At 39.4% G+C, this 24,659-nt stretch overlaps 1 protein-coding gene across 3 annotated transcripts in view; it reads right to left on the bottom strand.

The window, feature by feature from the left end:
* Window positions 1-363: 363 nt before the first annotated feature.
* Window positions 364-24,659, bottom strand: part of GPATCH2 (G-patch domain containing 2) — a 211,874-nt gene continuing 187,578 nt past the window's right edge. The window contains exons 9-10 of one of the 3 annotated variants that reach the window (XM_074989947.1): window positions 21,917-21,999; window positions 364-3,742 (exon numbers count right to left, since the gene is read on the bottom strand). In XM_074989947.1, the coding sequence (XP_074846048.1) occupies window positions 3,573-3,742; window positions 21,917-21,999 (253 nt within the window). In that variant the 3' untranslated portion in view covers window positions 364-3,572. Of the gene's footprint in view, window positions 3,743-12,225; window positions 12,418-18,412; window positions 19,195-21,916; window positions 22,000-24,659 lie in introns of those variants that run through there. The other 2 variants (XM_074989948.1, XM_074989949.1) reach the window with 2 other exon arrangements.

The raw sequence follows: 24,659 nt of genomic DNA, 5'->3' as shown, positions 1-24,659 counted from the left end.
CATTTGCTGTCAATTCACTTGACTCATTACAGATCTTAATCACAGAAAAGACAAAATTCAGGAACAAAGTTGTTACATACTAGCATGTTAACAATGCTTTTCCTACTTCAACAAATATTTATTTAAAAGAAAGATGCTGCCAGCAGTTGCTTATCTGTTTTAGTAAAGGTTAATGACTCAATTCACAAAACACTGAAGTGTATCAGTAGGTGCATCAAAATTCAATGTACATTACTCCAAGGCCATGTCTACACTTAGAGAAAACTTCAAAATAGTCATGCTAATGGCCATTTGGAAGAATACTAATGAGGTGCTGAAATGCATATTCAGCACCTTATTAGCATGCCGCTGGCCACGGCACTTTGAAATTGCCGCTTTTTGCTCCTGCATGGCTTGTCCAGATGGGAGTCCTTTTTGAAATCCCCTTATTCCTCCCAGCATTAGTATCAGTATTCCTATTGGCCTATTATAGATGTAGTTATTCAGCAGACAGGAATAAGGGATTTCGAAGCTGGTGGGGTCCTTTCGAAAAGGACCCGTCTGGACGAGCTGCGCAGGAGTGAAAAGCGGCAATTTTGAAGTGCCACAGCTGGCGGCACGCTAATGAGGCGCTGAAAATGCATGTCAATGCCTCATTTGTATTCTTTGAAATGGTCATTAGCAGGCTATTTCAAAGTTTTCTCTAAGTACAGACGTAGCCCAAATGTGTTTCTTTTACTAGATGGTCAATATAGGCAGGAAATTTTGGGAGTACTAATTAAACAGCCATCAAATAGAAAACATCAGATGGACAGTGGGAACTTTGAGACATGAGAATGTCCATCATCTATGCATATTTTAAGAAAAAAAATTATTTCCATGTTATATCTAGCAGCAGATGATAGAGCAAAATATGTGTGTACATACTTTAAAACAATGTGAGGCATTGTAATAGGTTATTCCATTATCAGCTTTTAACAATACCTAACAGGCAAATTTTAAGACATGTTGGAAATAGTGGCATGTTTTATCACAATCCCACAGCCAAGTGTTTCCAAAAAGTGTCCTTTTTAAAAAAATAGAAACACACTAACTCTAACATACGCAATCACACCATTAGAATAACTGTTAGCAATGTAAAGAGGCCTAGAAAACAGAGTTGAAAACGGGGGCCTGAGGTACGGAGAGAATTGTACAGCAATATAAAGAAAATATCATTATATTCTATTTTAATGAATCATTTCCCTTTACTTCTTCAAAACCTGGAGCCAGTCTGCTCTGGCATTTATGGGAGATTACAGTTGCAAAAAAAGACATGCTAGACATATTTATCTCTAAATAAAGTCAGTTTGAACAGCCTTGATATCTAATAATCTCTTTTGAACGCAATGTGATTGATTTAAATTTTTCAAGTAACATTTTCATACTCTAGCTGATTCTTCACCTCTTCATCAAGCTAATTTCTCAACTAGGGGAATTTACCATGTTAATTGCATTTATACATGTTGGGGGAAATGGGGAGAAGAGTGGGTACTAGCAAGCTTTTATCTTAATATTTGTCCATGCAATTTTTATTTTTCAATTCTCCACTAAAACAGCAAATATTTTCAAATGCTTTTGAAGCTGCAGACTGATAATTCGTGTATTGCTGCAGCTACTGTATAGTGTCTTGAAATATTTGAAACAATGTTATTTGTACGACAGTCACAATTATTAAATGATAATGATGCAGGTTTTGTAATCAATCATAATGGAATTATTAAAAGGGTGGAAGTTATTTACACAGCCACAATAATAGGAGACCACAGCTTTTACTGAACATAGTCACATGTCTTCTTATTAAGTCATTAGTAATCTACAACTTCAAGAAGTTATTGACTGCTCCATATAATATTCCCAAACATGTCTTTAGAATTCAACAGCCCTTAATAGCTCTTTGCAAACTCAAGCATGTAGATGAATGCCACATCCGTTAAAATACAGACAGTTATCTCTACATATATATAACTAACACATTTATATTAAATGTCAGTTATACACACGTGGAATTTATTGTTGATTACAGAATTCAAAATTCTTGGTGCTTCACAATTACATGGCCACAAAAGTCTTTGGTCATGGTATCTGTCTAACTCTTTCAATAACTTAGGTGTACAAAACAAGTTTGAAATGGAAAACCCACATATATATCACGATCTAAAGAGTTCCAGAGAAACAAACATCTTACTGATTGAATACTGAAGTCCAAAAACTGTTGCTTTTCGATTAATTTGTTGTTTTCTATAATACATACTTTCCTAGTATCGTGTTTGCTGGAAAATGGGTGAGGTCGTGAAAAAAACAGAGCCTTCTTCCTGATAATAAATTTAGAATAAAATATTGCCACTGACTTTAATGGGGCTAAGTTTTCACTCTTAGTTCATTTGAATGATGGTTCCTCTTCAATTACATCACTGGCCCAATAGTTTCCTGGCAGCTTGATTAGTTTGTGTTTGATGAAATTACCAGCACTGATGTTGGATACTGATTAAAATGCTTAATGCTCCCTCTTGACTTTAAATTGCTCACTCTAGATTTGAGGGATATTTCCAGAATATTTCCCTCCCTTCTTACCTGCTTCACTTTGTCTTTTCTTTATTTCTTCCATGATGCTTTGAATTTTGTGGCTGTTTGTGACACTGCCATGACCACAAAAATATTCAGTGTCAGCCACCTTGCCGTGCCTTACCACTCAACTCAGAAGATAGCAAAATCCAGAGTTTAAGAACCAATGCAAGAGTCACATTTAAAATACACTCTTTTTTTGAGGTGGAAATTCAGGGGATCACTAATATAAAAAATAGCCAGAATTTCAAGCTCAGGGTGAACATTAGAAGTTTTACAAATATTTACTTAAAAATATCTTACAAGATGTAAAAACAATGATAAAAGCATAAGAATTAGGGCTCGCACACAGGGAAGCATGATGCTTTACAAGAAAATGGTGTCACATATCTGTGATGACAGTTACCATCAGTTATGGTCTCCTTATGCAAAACTGCATATGGGGGCACCTAATGTATGTTGCCATGGGAAAGCAGAGATCACGTTAACCTGTCCTCATGTAAGGCCAACTTCTAGAAATATCTAGCTTGAATATTTTTGCCTGAAAAGAGAGGAAAACTGGTTTCATTTTCCTTGATAACAGATCATCTCAGAACACGGCAGATTCAAAAATGGTGGTGAAAAGACAAGTTTGCCTCCCAAAATCTGCTGGCAGAGCAACTTGTCATGAAAACCAAATGCACCACATTTTGAATCATACAGCTGATAAACTTTGATTTGAGATCACAGGAAATAAAAAAACAATGTTTGTTTTTATATTTTAGCACCTTTGCAGAATTAGGATTCAAACCCCTATTTTTCCACTGTGGCTGTACCTTGCAGCTGGAAAGGTGAAGTAGCCAACATGAAGCATTTAGACTTCAGAACTCCATAAGTCAACAGCTGGATTTGCTGATGACAAAAAACAAAGTAAGATTTTAGCCTTTTTTCACCCTTTAAATTAAATTTGTCGCCTTGATTTCTGTACAGCAACTGGCATGAATCTCTTGTCAGCTAAATCCAAGTCCGAGTCCCTTTGGTCTTTGGATGGCTCTGACTGGTTCTGACATTCCTTTGCCATCTGGTCCCAGGCCCGTGCCAGGAGTCCAGCCCATACTTTGAAGCATTCTGTTTCCAATGTTGTTTTCTGGGATTGGTTGGGCGTTTTCACCTACAAACCCTGAGATTAAAAGAAACATGCAGCATTAATACTCAGTAGAAAAGAGCAAGATAATCTTCCTTAAAGCCTTAAACCTTCTTATTTTCCTAATTCATCTAATAGGTTGCCAGAACTGGCTGTCTTTGCATATGTTAACATCATGGCTATATGTTAGTTCCACCGATATGGTCTATAGCAGCGATGGGCAACCACAAATTGTGAGTGGGCCACAAGAGAGGCCCTCCTTCATCTCAGTGAGCTGCAGTAGCTCACAGCCCACTGGTGTTTCACCTGCAGCTCCACGGCTCTGTCTGCCTCCCCTACCTGCATGTGCCTCTTGCACACTGGGGTGTTGGAGCCCTGCACTTACCCGCCCATCCCGCCACCAGCACTTCCGGAGCGCCTCTGTGCCTGCTCCCCCTGCTTAGTCCCAGAGCTTGAACAGCCACAAACAGCATGGAGAAGACTATTTGACTACTGAGTTAGGCATAGATATCAAACACCTTGGCCACATCTACACTACAGTGATCGTTTGAAAGATGATGTCACAGAAGATCCTCTTTGGAAAGCGCGTGACCACGCACAAAGAAGTGGACTGAAAGATCAATCAGCTTTTCTGATCGAGAGTGTTCACACAGCCCTTCCTCTTCCAAAAGAGCAGGCCAGGGATCAAAAAATCCAGTGCCATGAGGACTGCGCTTTTGAAAGAAGGGCTTGCAGAGCATCTCCACACACTTTTTTCTGGACGATTCCTGACTGAGGAGCAGAACAGGGCCTCTGGAAGAAGCAACATGTTCTTTCAAAAGGAATTCAAAAGAGCACATTTTGTGTGTTCTTTCGGACAAGGGCCTGCTTTCCTGAAAGAACTTGCTAGTGTGGACATGGCCCTTGTCTTTCCACCCTCACTGATGTAATAAATGCTTTTCATTCAACTGGAGTATGTGGAGATGTTTAATAAAACAACTAATCACTTATAATATAATTCTCACAGCAGCAATAAAAGTGGGGTAGACAACTGACATAATACTCTTCAAAGATAAAGTGGGTGAGGTAATAGCTTTTATTAGACTAACTACTGGAACAACAGAAGATGGCCAAATAAAAGATATTACCTCATCCCCCCGTCTAATGTCCTCGCTATGGCCACACTGCATATAATAGTCTCCAGTCAGTTTGAATCCTATTTCAGTAATTTGTTTTCCTAAAGATTATGGAAAGATTCAAATGGCAAATATCAACATTATATGCATTTTCACTGGAAAAAAAAACCTGTCCTTTTAAACAAAACAGTGTCCACCTTCTATGTGAACAGCTTTTCCATTTCAGTCAGGCTATGTCTAAATCTCAGAGTTATTTCGGAATAACCTATTCCAGAAGAAATTTTCCGGAATACTTTATTTCCAAATAGTGCATCTACACGTAAAACACATAATGAAATAGCATTCAGCTATTTTGAAATGGAATGTCCACACACAATAGAGCCTATTTGGGATTACCGCCCCTGGAAGCACTACAGCTTATTTTGAAATAGCCTCTATTCCCTCTCTATATAGCCCCTATTCTGAAATATCTATTTTGGAATAGGCACCATTCTGCATACAATGGGGTTTACAGAATTTGAAATAAGCCATTGGCCATTTTGAAATTATTTCAAAGTAACAGTTTTGCTGTGTAGACACTCGCCAAGTTACATCTGAATAGTGGCCCTTAGTGTGAATTAACTTTGCTGAGTAGACACACGCCTAGAGCTTCTGCAAGATAACATACTGCAGTCATTTTGATACTGCCTAGCTACATCTACACTATAGCACTCTTTCAAAAGACGATCTTCCAGACAATTGTCTTTTGAAAGAGTGCATCTACACACAAAAGACGGATCATGCTTTCCATCTGTTCTTTCGAAAGGTAGTGCCCACACACCCATGGCTACTCTTAAAGTGCGGAGCAGGAAATGCTGCGAACAGGGTCATATGGCTAAAAAGCCCTTCTGGGGCCTGCAGCCAGCCACTCCTTTAAAAGGCCGCTCCCAAACACCCCTGCCCTGTACTTGCTCAGGCCTGGAGAATTGTCAAGCCCTGCGGAGCCCCTGCATGGACCCGATGGTGCCTGGAAACCTGTCCCAAAGGACTCCCAGCAGCAGCTTCTTGTCGACAAGCTGGCCATCCTTCACACCATGGTCAGCCACCTTGCCACATTGCTCATTGCCGCCCTCCAACTCTTCATGTGGGTGATCACCCCTGCCAGGGCCCTGGAGCTGCTTGGCCTGGGATCCCGCCCATGGCCACTCTGAGCGCCCTTGCGCCTCTGGAACCACCTCAGCAGCTGCGACTGTTGGGAACAGCTGGTGCTGGGGGATTGGGATGACGCTTGATGGCTACAAAATTTCTGAATGAGCAAGCAGACATTCCTGGACCTCTGTCACTGGCTTGCCCCCACCTTCAGGCACCAGGACACCCACATAAGGCCCACCCCACCCCTTGAAAAATGGGTGGCGATCGCAATCTAGAAGCTGGCCACCCTGGACAGCTACCGGCCCCTGGGGCACCAGTTTGGTTAGGGCAAAGCTATACTGTTGGGGCTATCGTAATGGAGGTAATGCATGCTCAGGTCATGTACCTCGCACAGGGAGGGGTGAAATGGATCCCGGGTAAGGGGGACCCTTGACAGCTGGGGGGGAAGGGCGGAGGGACCAGGGGGAGGGAGCAAGAGAGAAGGGGCAGAGGGGACATGTCCCAGTCATGCCCAGGCACGCCTTCATGAGACCGCATGCCTGCCCTCCTATGCTGGTTGTGTGCGCCATCAATGCAATGCTGCTGCACAGAGCCTTCTGCATGGGGCGGGGGGGGGAGTGGACAAGGCCATTGCGGGATTCGCTCCGCTCAGCTTCCCGAACTGCTTGAGTGCCTTGCTTGGATGGGGGACACATCCCCATCTGCACCCCAGAACACAGCACTGGAATGTACGTCACTAGAAAAGGCTAATATTCTACAGTGCTCCAGAGGCTGGTGGACAGCAAGGACCGCTTCATGGACATTTACGTAGGCTGGATGGGATGGACACACGGTGCCTGTATGTTCCATAATTCTGGGGTCTGCTGCTGCATGGAGGCCCAGGACATTTGCCCCCTCTTGGGTGATCAGAGTTAGGGATGTGACCATGCCCCCTAAGCCTCAGACAGATGCCACCTATCCCCTGCTGCCCTGGCTGATGCGTCCCTAAACTGGCCATCCCGACCTCACCCAGGAGGCATTTAACACTTGTCTCAATGAGGCCTGAAATGTGATGGAGCTGCCCTTCGGGCATCTGAAGAGTTTCTGGTGGTGCCTCCTCATACACCTGGAGTTTGGGCTACTGAACGCCCCCCAGGTGATGCGTACCTGTTGCGTCCTACACAACATTATGGATGGTAAGGGTGAAGCGTTCTCCCTGGGATGGGTGGCCGAGTACAGCCCCAGCCTCAAACAGATGGTCCCTGCCCCAAGCCTCCAGGCACAATGGGACAAGTTCCTCATTCGGAGAACTCTTCAGGAGAGATTTACGTGTGAGCAACAGTGAGTACCACCCACAGTCACCACACGCAGGCTCCCCCACACATACGCCTCTCACCATCCCCCTACCACAACCCCACCCCACATCCACATCCCACCATCACCCCACCAACAGCAGGGGTCACAGGGATGATGCATAAATAAAGTAAAACTGTCTTATTTACAACTATAAAAAAGTAACTCTAGAGGAAAGCAGAAGCAAACTATGTACAAGGGTGGCCTCGGCAGGAGGTGGGGATAAAAACAGGGGTGGACCTCAACTGTGGCAGGACCTAAACTTGGAGGAGGGATCTTAACTGGTAGTGGGAAGGGGGAGACCTTAACCAGAACAGGGGGTGGGTTGGGAACCTCAAAGAGAAGGGGTGAGGGGTGTTACTCCGGGGCAGGGGTGGATGGCCACAAGCCCTGTCAGCCCCAGGCTCCCCTCCCACCTCTGGTCGAGGGTCCCTGGTGAGGCTGTGACGGGGTGATCAGCTTGGGGAGATGGGAATGTTTCAGGGGTCTGGCGGGAGTGGGCTTGGTGGGAACACTCTCAGGAGGGTGTGGAAGGGGGGATCTCAATCAGGAGGGGGTCATGGGTGGAAGAGGGGGCAGCAGGGGGTGAGCAGGCATGTCAGGAGCCCTGAGTGCTCTCTCAGGACCGCTGTGACATCCCTCAGGTGGCCCACCAGGTCAGCCCAGGCCACCCTCTGACACACGTAGTGGCCATGCTCCATTTAGAGGTGCCACTTTGCAACCTCCACCAGGCAATGGATTCATTCATTTGTGTTGGCCCACCATTGCACCCTCTCCCTCCGGGCCCCTCACGCAGATGCTGGGGGTGGGGAATGTTCCCTTTCCTCCTCCTGGCTCTCCTGCTGCACAGAAGGGTCTCGGCTCTCCTGGCCCTCCTGTCATGCGACTGCAAGGATGTATAGGAAGACACAATCAGTCCCTTGTTATGGCATGAGGGTTGTGCTGTCCATCCCCCCGTGGGCTCCAGCCCCCTCCAGCAGCAGGTGGCCTTGGTTTATTGCGTGTGGCACGGGGGTCCCCAGCCATGTGCGCCATTCCCAGTTTGCGGTCTGGCCCCGTCCACATCTCTGGCTTGTTGAGGTATCGCTGGGGGCTGGTGCTGGATGTCGCCAGCAGCCGTTGCAGTGTAATGGGTGCCATAGCCACCTGTGCTGTGTCCGGCCCGGGTACCCTAGGCATGTTGGTATCCCGCTGGCAGCTGTGGTGCCCCTGCCTCACAAGCCGAGATGTGTGTCCCGCCACGTACTTACTGGAGGGTCCCTCCCAGCTGGCTATCACCTGGCTCGATGACCAGGACAGGACATCAATTACGAGGTCTCCCTCATCACTGGAGACCTCAGTAGCTGGTTTCATCTCTGTGGGGCAGTTTGCCGGTCCAGACCCCTCCTTGGCCACGGGGTGAGGCTCCTTCGCCATGGTTTCCAGGAGGGATGGTGGGGAGCAGGGGGAGCTATCCCTGGGCCCCAGGAGGCAATGGAGCTCCTTGTAGCAGGGACAGGCCATGGGACCTGCCTGAATGGTCAGCGGAGTCCCAGGACTGGGCATAACCCTTCTGTAGCTCCTTCACCTTGCTGCACACTTGGTCAGGGGTGTGGGCATGGGCCTTGGGTTGTTAGCCCTTTTGACAGGTGGGTGACGGCAGCTGCATTTTGCCTCTTGCCCCACATCTGCTTTAGTACCTTCTCTTCCATCCAGAGTCCAAGCTGGTTCCTCAGCTTGGGCTCAGTCCAGGAAGGTGTCCTTTTTTTCAGGGACTGGCCAGGGTCCTGCAAGCCCTGTAAAGGGTCAGAGGGGTGGCCCTGGCATTGTTGCCGAAACTGGATGCTGGCCATGGCTGCAGGTCACTCCTCAGGGGATGGGGGCAGGGGTGGCTGAGAGGTGTCCTGCAGGAGCTTGTGCTTCGGCTGCTGCTAGCATGCTCTCAACTTCTTGCAAAGGGCTTTCTGGGACCATGGGGCTTTAAATGTGGCTGGACGCACATACTATAGGGTCCCCGCTGCTGATGCAGAGAGCGTCTCCGTAGTCCTCCATGGCCGGTGCCACGGAGGACTCCTCTTTTTAAAGAGCAGACTGTGGAGACTCTCCACATATTCTCTTTTGAAAGAGTATTTTGGAAGGAGGCATTCTTCCTAATATGGGATCAGAGGAGTGCTTTCAAAGGCTGAGCAGCATTCCTCCGATTTTCTTTCAAAAGAGCATGTTTTGTGTGCAGATGCACTGAATGCACTTTCAAAAGAGGGCAAGGTTTTTCACATTTACTTGATAGTATACATATAGCTCCACAGTCTTAATCTTCTCTTAAATAATATATTACGATAACATCCAACTCCCAGATGTCACTAATTAATATTTTGCCATCACAAAAGATATCTGTGAATGAGACCAAAGTTTTACTTATTATTCAGAAATAAATACGGATTTTGATTTTGGTTATGCAGGTGTAAGTCAGCTGACATTAATGAACTTACTTTGGATTTAAATTAGCATAATTTAAAAGAAAATTGGCTCCGCTGCTTGTAAAACACTCTGAACATGCAAACCACTGTATGAAAGTGATAGGCTTGTCCTATGTGATTTCAGTTTGGCCTTTTAAAAAAGAAAAAGCTTATATTATGCTACTGAACATGAGAAATCTCTGATTAATGACTAATTACGTGCTATTGTACAATGTAACTGAGAGGTGTCCACTTGTTCATAGGAAAAAGTAGTTTTATGTATCTCAAACTTGAGACCATTATTCTTAAAGCAAATCACTTGATATGTTTTTGAATAATATCTTTTCTACAAAACAAGCATCTGTATTTCCATCATTTGCTGGTACTCCCTCAATACCACTGTCTGCTTGATATCTTGTTAGAGAAAAAACAATACACATACTAGAAATCAGACTGCCAAGTGTAAAGGGATTTTATGTAGAAAACAAGTATTTGAAGTAGCAAAAGAAAATAAAATGTGAAAGGCATTTAAATCTAATCTCTTTTCTCTTCTCTATTCACACTTTTGTATTACCAAGTTCTGGAACCGATGCACTGGTAAGCTTTCCTGCATACAAAGTCTTACGTAAGTGCACACTCCTGATACAAATGCAGGTAGCAAGATACTGCTAGTTAGGCAGGAGGAAGTTAGATGTACAGCAGCATGCCCAGCAGCAGGAAAAACGGAGGTGAAGCCATTTAATTGTCTATACACTGAAGGTGAGTGGTTCCGAGGAGCTGGATTTTTGCTTAACCTGGTGTGAATGAATTTCCAAAGCTTGCCAGACCTAGGCTTCTGGTCCATGACTATGATAAATCAAGTTAGTTTCCCCATATATTCATTTTTTGAGAACTTTATTAACAGCTGTAGGGTGGACACTGATAGGTGTTTGCAGAGTGACTGAAATTTTAAACTGATCATTTACCTTTGATGAGCAACTGGTTCATTATTGCATCAACTTTACAAAGGAGTATTAGAACAAAAGCTAAACAAATATTATGATGCTCCTCATTATATACATCTATTAAGCCAGAGAGAAACAGCGCACACAGGCAGTAATCACACAGAAGGTGAGCGATACATATTCAAACTTTCATAATTTACCTTACTTGTGATTATTGTGGGAACAAACTTATAGTACTCGAGCTTTATAGTATTCTTTATATCGACTCACACTGGTCAGAAGAAAGCTAGATGCCACTATTCCACTCCCCCAATTCAAAGAAAAAGGAAAGCGTGTTGAGGAAAAAAACAACCTTTAATATTAGTTTGAAGCAGTACTTAACATTATGTGATAAAGGCTTTGAAGTCAGTAGACTCCAGGCCCTGAGAGGACGCTCTTTAACTAAACAGCACCAAACTCAATAACCAAGTGTTCCTTTTTCGGAAGAGCCAGTTTTCATACAGACAAGTCCCTGACAATGTCTGAGCATACACAGTGAAGGCTTTGGAAAAATCTTAGCTACTGCTTCTAGCACAGAAAATAGGAAAAAAATAAGAAAAAAAAATGCTATGCCCAAACTAAATGATGGATAAGCACTCTTACTGAAACTATAGTTATATCTATTAACCCACTTTTGCGGGGATGACTTAAGCAATTACATTGGTAGTGGGGTTCTAATATCTTAAAAATAATGGGGAAAGAAACAACCAAGTGGAATAAAGTTTACAAGACTTCCAAGGAAAAAGGAACAATGGCAGACATATAATTGAGGTGTTCATGCTATCACAGAACTGGATATTTCAGATGATTCTTGAATTTGTGTAGCATTATCAGAAACGTACTCTGGAATGTAAACTGTAGAGAACAGCCCAAAACAGAATAAATAACTTTGTTGTTTCACTAGGGTCCATTTAAAACATAGTTAACATTATATAAACTATGTATCTTGCTACATTAAATCAAAGAGGATATGCAGATGAAAAATTTCCACCCCAAAACATGCTATTTAATAAACTGATGCTTCTATTTTTTATTTTTTTCCTGTAAGAGAATGAATTTCCCTTTACTGTGACTGACAAGATAATTGGAATACATTTGGTTTTAAAGATACTTAACTACTTTTAAAATATACAGCATAATTATTTTTTTCTACTTCACTGCACGTGATTTTCTATTACAACTCTCATCCCCCTTCCCCTCAACTCTCTGAATACAATCAAAAAATGTGGCAATTATCAGGGGGTAGGTAGCTATGTTAGTTTGCATCTGCAAAAATGAGAAGTCCTGTGGCACCTTACAGACTAACCGTATAGATTTATTAGAGCATAAGCTTTGGTGGGCAAAGAACCCTTTTGTCAGATGCATGTAGTGGAGATTCCACAGGCAGGTCTAATAATACAGGCTCATGAAAGGAAGGGAGTACCAATCAAGAGGAAGGCCAGCGTCAACAAGATCAATTCTGTCAGGGAGGCTGTGGCCCACTTCCAGAAGTTGATGTGGAGGTGTGATTACCAAGGCTGTGGCTACACTATGTTCTTCTTTAGAAAGAGGAATGCAAATCAGGGTGACCGAAAATGCAAATGTGCTGATTTACGTATCATACACCTCATTTGCATAATGGCAGCCACTCATTGTCCTGACCATGCTGTTTTTTGCGGGTGGTGAACCAAGCAGTGTAGAGGGGGTTCCTTGGAAAACAAACCCCATTCTTCTTCCTGAAAAATATGACAGTTTGTTACCTTATTTTTTGGGGGCGGGGAGAGGGGTTGTGCTTTGGGCTTTTATTCTCTAATTAAAAGCAGCTATAGTCCTTGCAACATACATCTTAAAGCACAACTTTTAATTCACACCAATGGAACTTCTTGGACTGGCCAGGGGGGTCTCTGAGAGAGTTGCAAAAGCATACTGCCCATGAGATGGGTTCTACTACCTCCACAACAGGTTCACTGTTGACCCAGACTGGAGAAAGAGCAACAGTCCACTGCTGCCACCTCACAAAAAAGCATCTATGCAAAATGTGGCATGTCAAAAGTAGTGACAGGGTGGGTAGAGAAAAGGCAGAGGTTATGAGGAACTGAGATAAGCACTCCATGTTAGTAATTTGCAGAATTTACACTTGCAGACCCTTCTGCCTTCTAGAGACTATAAAATTTGATGGCAACCATAATAATTTGGTTCCTGATTTGCCGGAAGAGTGGGCAGCTCATTGGAGTGGTTGCTATGACACAAGTGAGAAGAAAGCACTGAAGGAACACTAATTTGGATAGCAAAACAGTACTGTCTAATTCCTGTACCTATACTGAGCAACAGCCAGAGCCCAAAAATACACACTAGTGCAAATATACATACACAGCCTTTGAAGCCTCTCTCTGTTGTACATGGTTAATATGAAACTCATACATGTAAATGTGAAATAAACAATGTGACACTTTTAAATGTAAAAAGACAAACATATTTGTGTATTTTTAAAAAAAGTTTGCGAGAATAACAGAAGATCTCCAATAAAATTTTTATTGTGAAATGATATTTATGATGGCATTAAAGGTACATTTCCATGAAAAATAAAGGCATGTAATTTTTCTTAACAGCTGTTGAAACAGGTACATTCTGGTTAAACAGTGCACTGGCATTCAATGCCATACCCTTGATTTTGCAGTGATTGCCATGAATTAATTTAATTCCATCTGTAAGCTAAAAACTAGATCAGAGGTCTAATGCTGCTGCAGGCTCCACATCTGTTTAATCATTTTTGGACACAACAGCTTGGAAAAGTTCAGGATTTAAATTTGCTTAATATTTAAGAAATAATGTTTTATCAGTGTGTGAATCTCAGCAGGAAACCAATGAGTCAGTGCTCATTTTGAACTATATAGCAAACTGCAACTCCATTTTCCCATAACAGTAAAATACTTCCTCTTCAGAACGTAAAGTTTAGCATATAGCTTTGTATTTGTTGTAGATCAAAACAGGGCAGCTGCCCAGTGTACTACTTAATAAAGGGTGGAAACCTATACTATTCTTTTTAGTGTTAATGGGAACAACCTGATTTCAATTTATTGACCAAACTGACATCACTTAAATTATCTTGGATTTACACTAATGTAATAAAATCAGAACCCTGTTCAGTTTTTTCAGTAAACTTTAGGAAAGCAACACATGCTTTTACAGGCATAAGAATAAACAAAGGTGGGTTCATGCAATATCAGCTTTGACCAAGCTATTTTTTTTTTTAATGCTCAGAATGATTTCTCAGAAGACGATACTGCAAGGAAATCTAGCCCTGGCCTCTCATCTGTCTTTAATAAGACTAAAGGTATGTGAGTGGAAGAACTATGCCTTAGCAGTGCATTTCACAACTATTATTTTTCCATCTCGCTCCCGGCAGCCTTAAATCCTTAAAATCCTTTCCTAGAAGGATCTCCTTTTGCTTGGACAATTTTTGCAATACATGGCCTGCTAACTCTTACCTCCTACCCTGGACCTCACTTACGTCTGCCACAGCAGAGTCAGTCTTTTTACCTCAAATCTTCCAAGGAGCATTGTGGATGGTAATTCACTTGCGTAATTGGCTCAAGAGATGAAAATCTTGTATCTGACTCTCTTACCCACTAATCTATCCAGCTGACTGCAAGCCTAATTGGCAGCTTGTTTAGTAATTTGGCTCTTAAAGTGTTATATTGATGTTGGATAAACAGCCAATGGAAGGAGAGGTGATACATGCTGCTTCACTTTAAAATGAAGTGCACTATCCCCCCTGTTTTCAGAAGACATTAAATACAACATCTATTTTCTGTTTTTGTTTTTCTTTGTTTCCACACTATATAGCATGAAGTCAGGGAATTGAAACAGTAGATTTTAATCCAGATGTAAGATGCAATTCTATCAGCAACACTGTTAAAATCATTAATTGTTAGACTACATTCTCTTAAAAAAGTGAAAAACTGGATTGCTGCCTAGATTTTTTTTAATTGTATTGCAAATGTGTGCATAACAGCAGCTTCACAACTGGTAGACATATGGGATATTTTTAAAAAAACTGCTCGGTACAAATATTCATAACTTATCTACCTAATATGCACATCTGGTTGCTATTCATCAGATATACTACAAGTGACTATCTCAAGCTACCATAGATATAACTGTGAAGATGTCATCTTATTTAGCTGAACATTTTGGGCCAAATTTCCAAACGTGTCTGAGGTATGTCATGCTCACATAATCTGTACCCACTCTGAAACCTCCTCATGCTGCATGAACACAAACTTTACACTGAGGACAAACACAAAACCTGAACTGGCATCTTGGTCATTCAGTATTCACCAGCTCCTTCCGAGCTGCTTTGTCCCTTAAAGGAAATCCACTGACTAGACAACACAGATATGGGCTCATTTTCTTTTGTGACAAAGCTCTACTAGGCCAGAAGTTGGAAAGAGGGTGTCCCACTTGTCACAGCCCATTCAACCCTTTCCATATATACCAGACACATAGCGTCCTTTTGCAGGAGTTAAAGGCTGGGTGGGAAAAGAAGTTGCAACAGAGATGAAAAAGTCCCTCTTACTCACAGGGAAAGGGGAATGCTTTGTGCTGAAGACTGCCTTTGCACATGGATCTAAGTGAAATGATCCAGGACATTATTTACTCCCCAGTTTTCCTGCAAATATCAAGCACATTTTCCAGTATAAAATGTTCCAAAGAAAACAAGAAACTCTGGCAATGTTCTTCCTTTCTGATAAATATACAGTGACTTATGTGACTTGAACTGTGATTTCTGCCCAGGATGTAGAGGACAGAGTTTACATGACAAAAGTCACCCTCAAAATTGGACACCATGTAGATAACCTCAGAAGAAACACTAGGGACTGAATCAACATGGAGGCTAAACAGTGTCACCTTTAGAACTGATCGGCATAAGGTTAAAACAGACTACCTGACAGTGTGAGGAAGCTTCTACGTTTTCTAACCCTATTTTACTTATTTTTTGGATAGGAGATTTCATTCTTTAGACTTGTCAAACTAGTATGTTTCATAAGCCGTCAAACTAGTATGTTTCATAAGCCGTAATTCATCAAAACAAAACTGGAAGACAAATATAAATGTTGTTAACTACTTGCTTTAAAGAAAAACACAGACAGGTAAATTACTCAGGCACTGGTACCTCCAACCAGCGTACCACTAGAGGCTGTATTAAGAAAGTAGGACATGATGCTATTTACAGGGAGGTAAAAGAGCCATTAAGATGAAAGAAGAGAAATACTTCCAAGTCTTTTGGCTAAGATGAAGAAAAGATGAAGGAAGCTGAGAGCTCTCTACCAAAATTGCATCTGATGAAGTGGGTCTTTGCCCATGAAAGCTTATGCTCCAGAAATTCCTGTTAGTCTATAAAGGTGCCACAGGTCTTCTCATTGTTTTTACCAAAATAAAGTTTTGTGGAGGGTCTCTTGGGGGTATGTCTACCATGCAGCTGAGTGCTGCAATTGCAGCATGAGTAGTGCACATGAGTTAGCTTTACGATCACAGGTAGTTAGGTAACAGCAGCAACACAGCTGTGGCAGCAGGGATAGTGGTATGAGCTAGTCACTCATGTATATACCCAGGATCCTGGAAAGAGTTATATTCAGAAGTTGAGACTCCGCTACTGCTGTGGATATATTGCTATTGTTATTTAAGCTAGCTGTGTTCCAGCTACCTTGAGTATGCTCACATGAGCTGCAGTCATACCTCTTGACTGCAGTATAAATATGTCCTCAGTTTCTCCATACCATCTGACAACATTTCATGGTTATCAATCCTTTTTTGCCATGGATCTCACTTCCATAATTAAATCATAGGAAGAATCTCATTAATTCCTCCCAAAAATGCAATCTGTAACCTAAATATGCCAACTGAGCGCTGACCAAAGTTCTCTCTAGTGGTAACAAAGATGTCAGAATGCAAATCTTAGGGATTTCTTAAGTGTGCCCCCCACAGGTGTACATTTCTTTCAGGTTTGTAAAAAATAAAAATCCTGGTATTTTATGTTCGAACATAAAAGCAAGTGTCTCCAACCTGAAGTCAATTTAGGAGTTGGAGTCAATTAGTTCTGAACACTACCAGCACCTTCAGAAGAAAGAAAACTTTGAACATGTTTGTGTTAGAAGCCTGATCAATGTCTCTTTTGTTTTCACACTGTGGTAATATTTTCTTAGATTTTCTTAGATTTTAAAATATATATTAATGTAAAATTACAGAAAATGTTATATGTTGAATTGTACAAAACTTAAAAATGGCATCAGTCAGAGAAAGAGACTTTTCTTGAAAATTAAATTATAATGGTAACTATGTTTAAATGTATCAGAGAGGTAGCCATGTTAAGTCTGTATCTTCGAGAACAACAAGAAGTCCTGTGGCACCTTACAGACTAACTAGATATTTTGGAGCATAAACTTCCGCAGGCAAAGACCCACTTCATTAAATGGAAGTACATGAAGACAGTGATGCCCTTTCATCTCTAGAAAGAGTTCTTCTAAGATCAGGGTTAAGGCACAATGCAGATCAGGACTGTGAAGCTTCCATTACTCATTCAAGTGCTTTATATTTCTCCGATTTGCAGTCAAAGGACTTCTCATCTCTAACACTGTTCACCTAAACAGTTTAACAAGTCAAACAAAAACTTAAAAAAAAAATTAAACTTCTCACCATATTACCATGCAATATTACTTGAGATATTAATTCTAAGTTGAATGGAGCCATTCCAAAATTCCCACAAGGAAGCAACAGGGAATTTGTATAACAATTCATATCCACTGTTTTGAAAATTAACCAATAGTTTACCTAGATAAGCCCAAATCAGTAATTTATCTGTAACTAACCCAGAGAGCTGACCTTCACCACAGCCTGGGCAACCTCTGTTACAGAGGTGTAATCACAATCTTTTTCAAATAATCATTTTGGCACTGCACATACTCAGGTCTGTTTTTAATCACTGATACATTAAGCAACAGCAAAGTAGTTTGCTTAGCTGCTCCACTAGCAATTTTAAAAAAAGAATGAAAACATTTAGTCTTTTGATTACCTTGTTAAAGCGAGTCATGACAGCATTATAACTGGGCTTGGTATGGCTGCTATAATTAAGAATCTGTCAGGTTTTTCATTAAAACACATTTTTTTTAGAATGAGGTGTATAACTCAGTCATTTCAAATTGTATCATCTTGAAGAGTGACATGCAAACCATCAGCCCAGAAAAAGACATTACCATTAAAATTTGCTTTAACAAAAAGTGATCAATATTTGTTAAAATGCATGGGGTTATGATCTGTGTGATGCCTTTTATAGTTCCCTACTTATTCTAGGTTATAGTAATTCGTGCTCTGTGATTTTCCTGAAAATTTGAAAAATGAAATCTGAAGAAACTATTTGTTTCTGAAAACCATTCATTGGAGTATGAACAAAACTTTTTTTGTTTTACTGTGCATTTATATTTCATAGTGTGTAAATGAGGTTAATACAAATCCACTAACGTTAAACAAAATTTGTGCACAATGAATAGCGTGTGTGTGTTTCAACTCAGATTTACAGGTTCTAAAAGGATAAAACAAAACATGTAATGATGAAAGGGATATAGGACATATGACTTTACTAAGGGAACTGGGAGAAAGTAAGGAACACAGAAGATGACAGATAATCAGAACACAAGATAGAGAACTTGGGTAAAAAATGTTTATTCTGTTTATGAATGTAAACCTACACAACTGTCCATAAAACATTGTAAATTTTTAAACTTTCAATGAATAGTTCAACTGCATACATTTTAAGGACACACTACTTGTTGATACCATCCTTAATTTATGTATAATTACATTTTGTTAATTGCTAATTACTTTTACTAATACTAAGGATGGTTTTGGTAGTGCTATTTTCTCTGACTGATAAACTACAAAATTAAATCTACAGAGAAAAGTTTGTATAAAATAATGTACCTTGAGGGCACTGTGTAACTGCAATGAGATATATACGTGTGTCATACTGAATAGTAGTCCTAATCAGGTAGTTGGAACACATATGAAGTCATGCAGAATGACATGCACACACGTTTCTCTGCTTAAACTGCTTTTTTAGTTTAGGTATCAATTTCTATAGAAGCAGCTGGATGGGAAAAATATTATAGTTGCCTACGAGGTACAATGTCCTGCAACCACTCTTTGGCTATGTCTAGATTGTCGAGAACTGTTGGCAAAAGATACACAAATTGTGCAATACATTCACGTATCTCTTGCCGTTAGTTCTGTCGGGAGAGGCTTTCCTGATATTTGGCCCATCCACACAAGGCCAAATGTTGGAAAAAAAACCCTCTATCAAAACATCCCTTCTTCATCATGGGACAACGCATGCAGCGATGTCAACAGAATGCTCCCAACTGGCAGATCTCTGCAGACAGATCTGCAGTCTGTACGCATGCATTGTCGATGGAAGTTTTGTCGACAGGAACCTGCAGTCTATACATAGCCTTGGAGTCCTAAGAAACAGTCACATGTAAAAAGTATGCAATATTTGCAATAACCCTTGTTTTAGTTGGCAAACTAATTAGTTACATTCATTCAGAATTAAAAGAGGAGGCTTCCTCAAACACCCCAAAGCAGAAAATGTACTCTAGCAAAAAATGGAAAATCAGATTGTATTTTTAGCCCATATCCAACAGTATTCCTCTTATTTTGTTCACTGCTTTACCTCACCTTTACAGATGACATTTTTCAAACTATAAAATGGTCGTGCTCTTAAAACTTTCTTGCTTCAACAGTTTCTCATTGCTGTATGAATACGTCTACATCCTTTGTTACTAATATACACAAGCCTACTGGTATGTGACTTTGACTCAAGGCTGAAAACAGGCTATAAATTTAGAAATCAATATCTAACTCTATCAATATTCATTTTACTTTTTTTTTTCCAATATAAAATACAAAGGTGAAAGAGCAGTAAATAAGCTAGAGTACTGAAATAAATTGGGTGTTCTTGTCACAATTAATAAATGTTTACCCAATAACACTGCTAGCTACAGTAGTCTAGTGCCTTGTAAAACATCTGAGTATGTACTAGAGCAGGTGCTAACCCGACTGTTCACAAAAACACACACAACGTATTTCCACAGCTAATTAGCAATCGTCAGTAATTCTCCTTGGTACTATTTAATATAATATATAAAACATACTGTGCATATTGCTATGGAAATGCATTTATCCAAGCAATTTTCTTTGGAACCACAGTTTGGGATTATGGAATTAAACTGCTCTGCTCACCTATCTAGTATGTGCATCATATCCTAAGATAAAGCTTATAGTTGTTCAACTAGGAAGCTGAGCAAGTACTGATGAACCTATTCTGTTGATTTGCAGAAACAAACACCACTGTGATGCTGTGGATGTGAAGTTTTTTTTGTTTTTGTTTTTTGTTTGTTAAACCTAGTCCTTTTATTTCTGTATTTTAACTATGTAGATCAGTTGGGGAAAAATCCCAACCAGGACAATGGTAGCTTGTCCTACTCTAAATACCTTGCTTAAATGTAATGACATTAAGTAAATCCTTCTCTTTCTTTAAAAATGATATTAATTTAAAGAAATCTATAATTTAAAATTAATTTAGTCATGTGAGGGATTGGTGACAGAGTGAACTGAGGTAGTGACAACACACTTCTGAAACACCTATGTGTGAACATAGCTACAATTGTTTTATTTACTAAATGTTTTCCCAAGTTTATACTAGGTTCTTAGAAAACAAACAAAAAACAAAAACCTCACAATGATTCAAATATAGAAAAACATAGCACGTTATCAAAAACTAATACAGAAGGGAATTGAACTGCTCTTCTTAAAATAATTAAACAGTAGCAAATACACAGCTTTTTTCTTCTCTCTTTCTTTTCTTTCCTTCCTTCCTTTTTTTTCTTAATTTTGTATTTTTTTAAAAGCCTCTTCCAACTGAAGACATTTTCAAAAAATGTCCTGTATATTGTGAAGACGTGACTATGTACCAGAAACACTGAATGTTTATATGAAATATTTAAGCAACTTCATTATCAAAAGATTGGCTTTACAAATTATGCAGTGGAGTCAGCTTGAGAACAGTGTAAGTCCACAGTAAAATGTATGGTAAAATGAATTTTGCTATGCTTTATATTAGCTCTGTACAAAATTACTTCCTTGGGTATTTGCAAGTCGTGAAATCAAAATCACCTTGTAGAAATAATTATATTATCCTTTCCTCAGCCATTAAGTATCTTCCTGCTCACTACACATACGTTCAAAATCTTAGGACCTGATCCAGACACTCTCTTATTTCCAAACTGCTTCCAGTAAGATGATTTCTAAGACTGTTCTCCCTCTGCTTCTTTTACTGCTGTTTGAAACAGTGTCATTCAGCTGGAATGTGCAAATTATGTGGGACAGATTTGAATCAAAAGAAATGTCCGCACTTACACGGTGTATATTAGATACTGTAAGTCATACGCTCATAAACAACAATACATACTTACATACACATTCCAGGGGCTTACTACAAATATTTCAAATGAAGACAGACTAATAGAGATATATACAAAAATATACACAACCACACCCTTCATAAATATAAATATATATGGTTTATATAAAGAAACTGAAGAGACTTCTGTGCAGCACAGCCAAGCATTAAAAAAGTCATTTCATAGCTGTAACATCAGCAAAATGCATGCAATGGTTGTAACCTCGCATCTATAAAGATCTTTGAAAATGCAGCTGCAGGTGTTAACTTCAAAAATCCGTGCAGCACATTAAATGGCTACCTTTCATATATTTAACTCCAAACTTCCAATGATTTACCCAACGGTTCACTGTTTTCTTATTGTACAGTACATTATATTTATTGTATGTTTTCATATATATTCACCATCACAAAATATCCTAGTTCTTCCTATCTTTTGTTGTTTAGTATACATAGATAGCAATCCTTTTAATTTAAGATTTTATTATGGGGAAACCAAATCTCTTTTCTTTTATTAGTACTGTGCTTGAAAAGGCAGAGAGACCGGAAATGTTTAACGGGCAATTAAAAGTTAGTTGATTTCTTAATCTCTAACATTATTATACTACCAGCCTGAAGGTATCTCAAGAATGGCTGAATTTATCATGTAGTTGCTGACCTACTGCTTTGTATTTTAAAGATTTAAGTTTTGGGGCTTCCCCACCCCCAGAAAAATTGGTTACCTGTGGGTCCTGGCAGGGGTGCAGCTTTTCTTCTCCGTTTGATGTCTCCCATGCACAATGATCCTAAATGCACACTTGTTTGTCTGTAAGTGATTATCAGAGAAAACTATTAACAAAAGGGGAAAAATGTGACATAAATATACAACTTGTATAATATGAACCTAAATCAAAACATTCTCAATGAAGATGAAGCTGCACAGTGAAGCCACCAATCTTGTTTATATCGAAACATAATTATGTTTGTTGACAAGCTCTCAGCATCTAAACACAGCATCATAAATTGTTACTGGAATGAATAATATAAAAGGAATGCTTTTTAATTTTCAAAACTGGCAGTCTTTCTAGCTCAACATAAAACACTGTTTCTTCTGACAGGAAAATAGCGAAGATTAATTATCTAAATAGATCACAAGGTTGTTGTAGGTTTTCAATTGGATACTAATGCGTTACTGTCAGAATGGCGTTTATTACAGGAAAAGTATAATCAATTTCTTTGTAAGGTAACATGAAGAATGCTTGAGGTAACAGGAAGCAAAAACTCTTCAAATGCATATGGAATAAGTGTAATTGTGCTGTAACATTCCTTTTGAACAACACAGATACTGGCTGCATCACTCGGTGAAGAATTAGGAGACAAGGAAAAAAGAGGCGTTTATGGAGATGTCTTAATCATTATAGTGTGTCTAAAAACACAAGTCTCAATACTGTGATTCTTTTAATTATGAGTAAGTAAAATTTTTTAAACCACAAGGTGGACACATATCTAGTAAACTGATGCCAATGAAGAGTAATATGTTTCCATTCAACGGTCCTGGGTTCCACCTAGGAGTTATAATTTTTGCTTTATTGCACACATAAATTTTCTTAAAGCTATATTGTTTTTTAACAGTTTCACAAATAATTATGTGATTTAAAAGAATATAATTTCAAAACTGGGTTGAAAATGGTTATAGTATTTAACCTTTTAAGGTACAAAATCACTTTTTAACATAAATATAATAATGACTTTGTTTTTTCACATAGTGGGCCTTCAGTGGCTTATTTAAAAATAAAATACTTCAATGCATATCCCAGCATAACTTTTTATGACACAACTTAAGCATTGATAAATTTAACTTTGTTTTGAGATGTACTTTTCTTCCTTAAAACAGCCTCACAAGCTGAATTTAAACAAATATTTAACATCCAAATTCTAAATATAGTGAAATGATATCCCCTACTTCCCCACTATTATGGAGTACATTTTAATTAGCTCACAATTTACAAATTATTTCTCCAAATCTTTCAGAGATGGTAGTATATGTAAAATTAATAAAAACTGGAATATTTTAATAAAATATAAAAAGGTTAATAAAGGCAAACTAAATATTAAAAAGCTCTATTTCAACAATGTTATTAAGCTGGCAGGTTTTAACTTATGTTTTATATAGTCTTGTAAAATAACCACTTAAATAAGTACACTAACAGGATGTGTGTGTGCTTTTTCAAAATATATTGCTAAAATGTAGAGGATGGATTATGAATCTAGTCATATTACATAGGGAAAACTGTATTCTCAAGAATAGCTTCAACTATCTTGATTACTCACTTTCTTGTAACATTCAAAATGCTATGAAATCATACTCAGAATACATCTGCTCAAACTAAATATTAGAATTCAAATAAAGGAATGCAAAATATTAAAATAAAGAGCTGTCAATTGCTTAACTGATATGTCCTCATTTTATTCAAAATTAATAAGCGACGGATAAAAATGTGAATCCAGTCTTTTTTCTTTTTACATCAAGAAATAGTCTTACCTATGAATACTAAAGATAGATCACCAGCTCCCTCTTCCCAAAATCCATATCTCATTATATTATTGCATCACCTTATACTGTAAAAGTCTCCTGATTGTGTCTCATAGTACCTAGAGTGAAATATCTGTTTTTTGCTCTCTACCATTCATACATAGAAAGGAGAACAAACAAACAAAACGCAAACCACACCAAAACCCCCTCACCACCCAAGGATGCAAGTAGGATGAAAGATAAAAATAATAAAGTCAGTAAATTGAACCTCAAGACCTGAGCTACAGGAGTAACAGCTAGCTGTGCTTGAGTAATTTTACCCAGAATTGATTATCTGTTATACTGCATTGAGATATCTAGATTATTGATCAGTAAAGATTATGGTACTCAGGTCCCACCACTTTTCCTCCAGGCACATGCAATGGAGTTGCAACAAATAACACTAAGTAAGGAATACTTTGTTATTGTTGTCACCCTTCATGTAGAACATAGCAGTTACTTTTTAATTCAAAATCAATGGATGTCTGAAAGGCAGCCTTGTTCCTTCAGCATAAATGAATCATTTGTCTTTTGCAAAGCAACAATTTGATCACTAGCCAAGGTGAGAGTCGTTATTTCTTTGCTGTGTTTTTGAGGGAAAGTTAGAGGTTTCTATGTGCTAGAAATTAGCTAATATTCTTAAGAAATTGTTAAAACTTCAATTAAGCTTTTTTCAAACAAACAGTCTATTATGAGGTTACCATTAATATTATACTTTTGACTAAAATTAGATTAAATTTCAAACACAACATTTAATTTTGCATGGAATTACATTTTTTTTTGCATGGAATTACATGTATTGTTGATTGAACCAGAGAAAGACAAAATACTACATTTTAAAGAACAAGGGACAAAGAACTGTTTCTAATCTGAAAGCTACAGTTTAGCGAAAGCCAGCTATTACTGTTTGGCTA

This window comes from Carettochelys insculpta, chromosome 3 (genome assembly GCF_033958435.1).
Source record: "Carettochelys insculpta isolate YL-2023 chromosome 3, ASM3395843v1, whole genome shotgun sequence".
In the NCBI taxonomy this organism is placed as follows: Eukaryota; Metazoa; Chordata; order Testudines; family Carettochelyidae; genus Carettochelys; species Carettochelys insculpta.
This window is presented reverse-complemented; position numbering and strand designations above follow the sequence as displayed.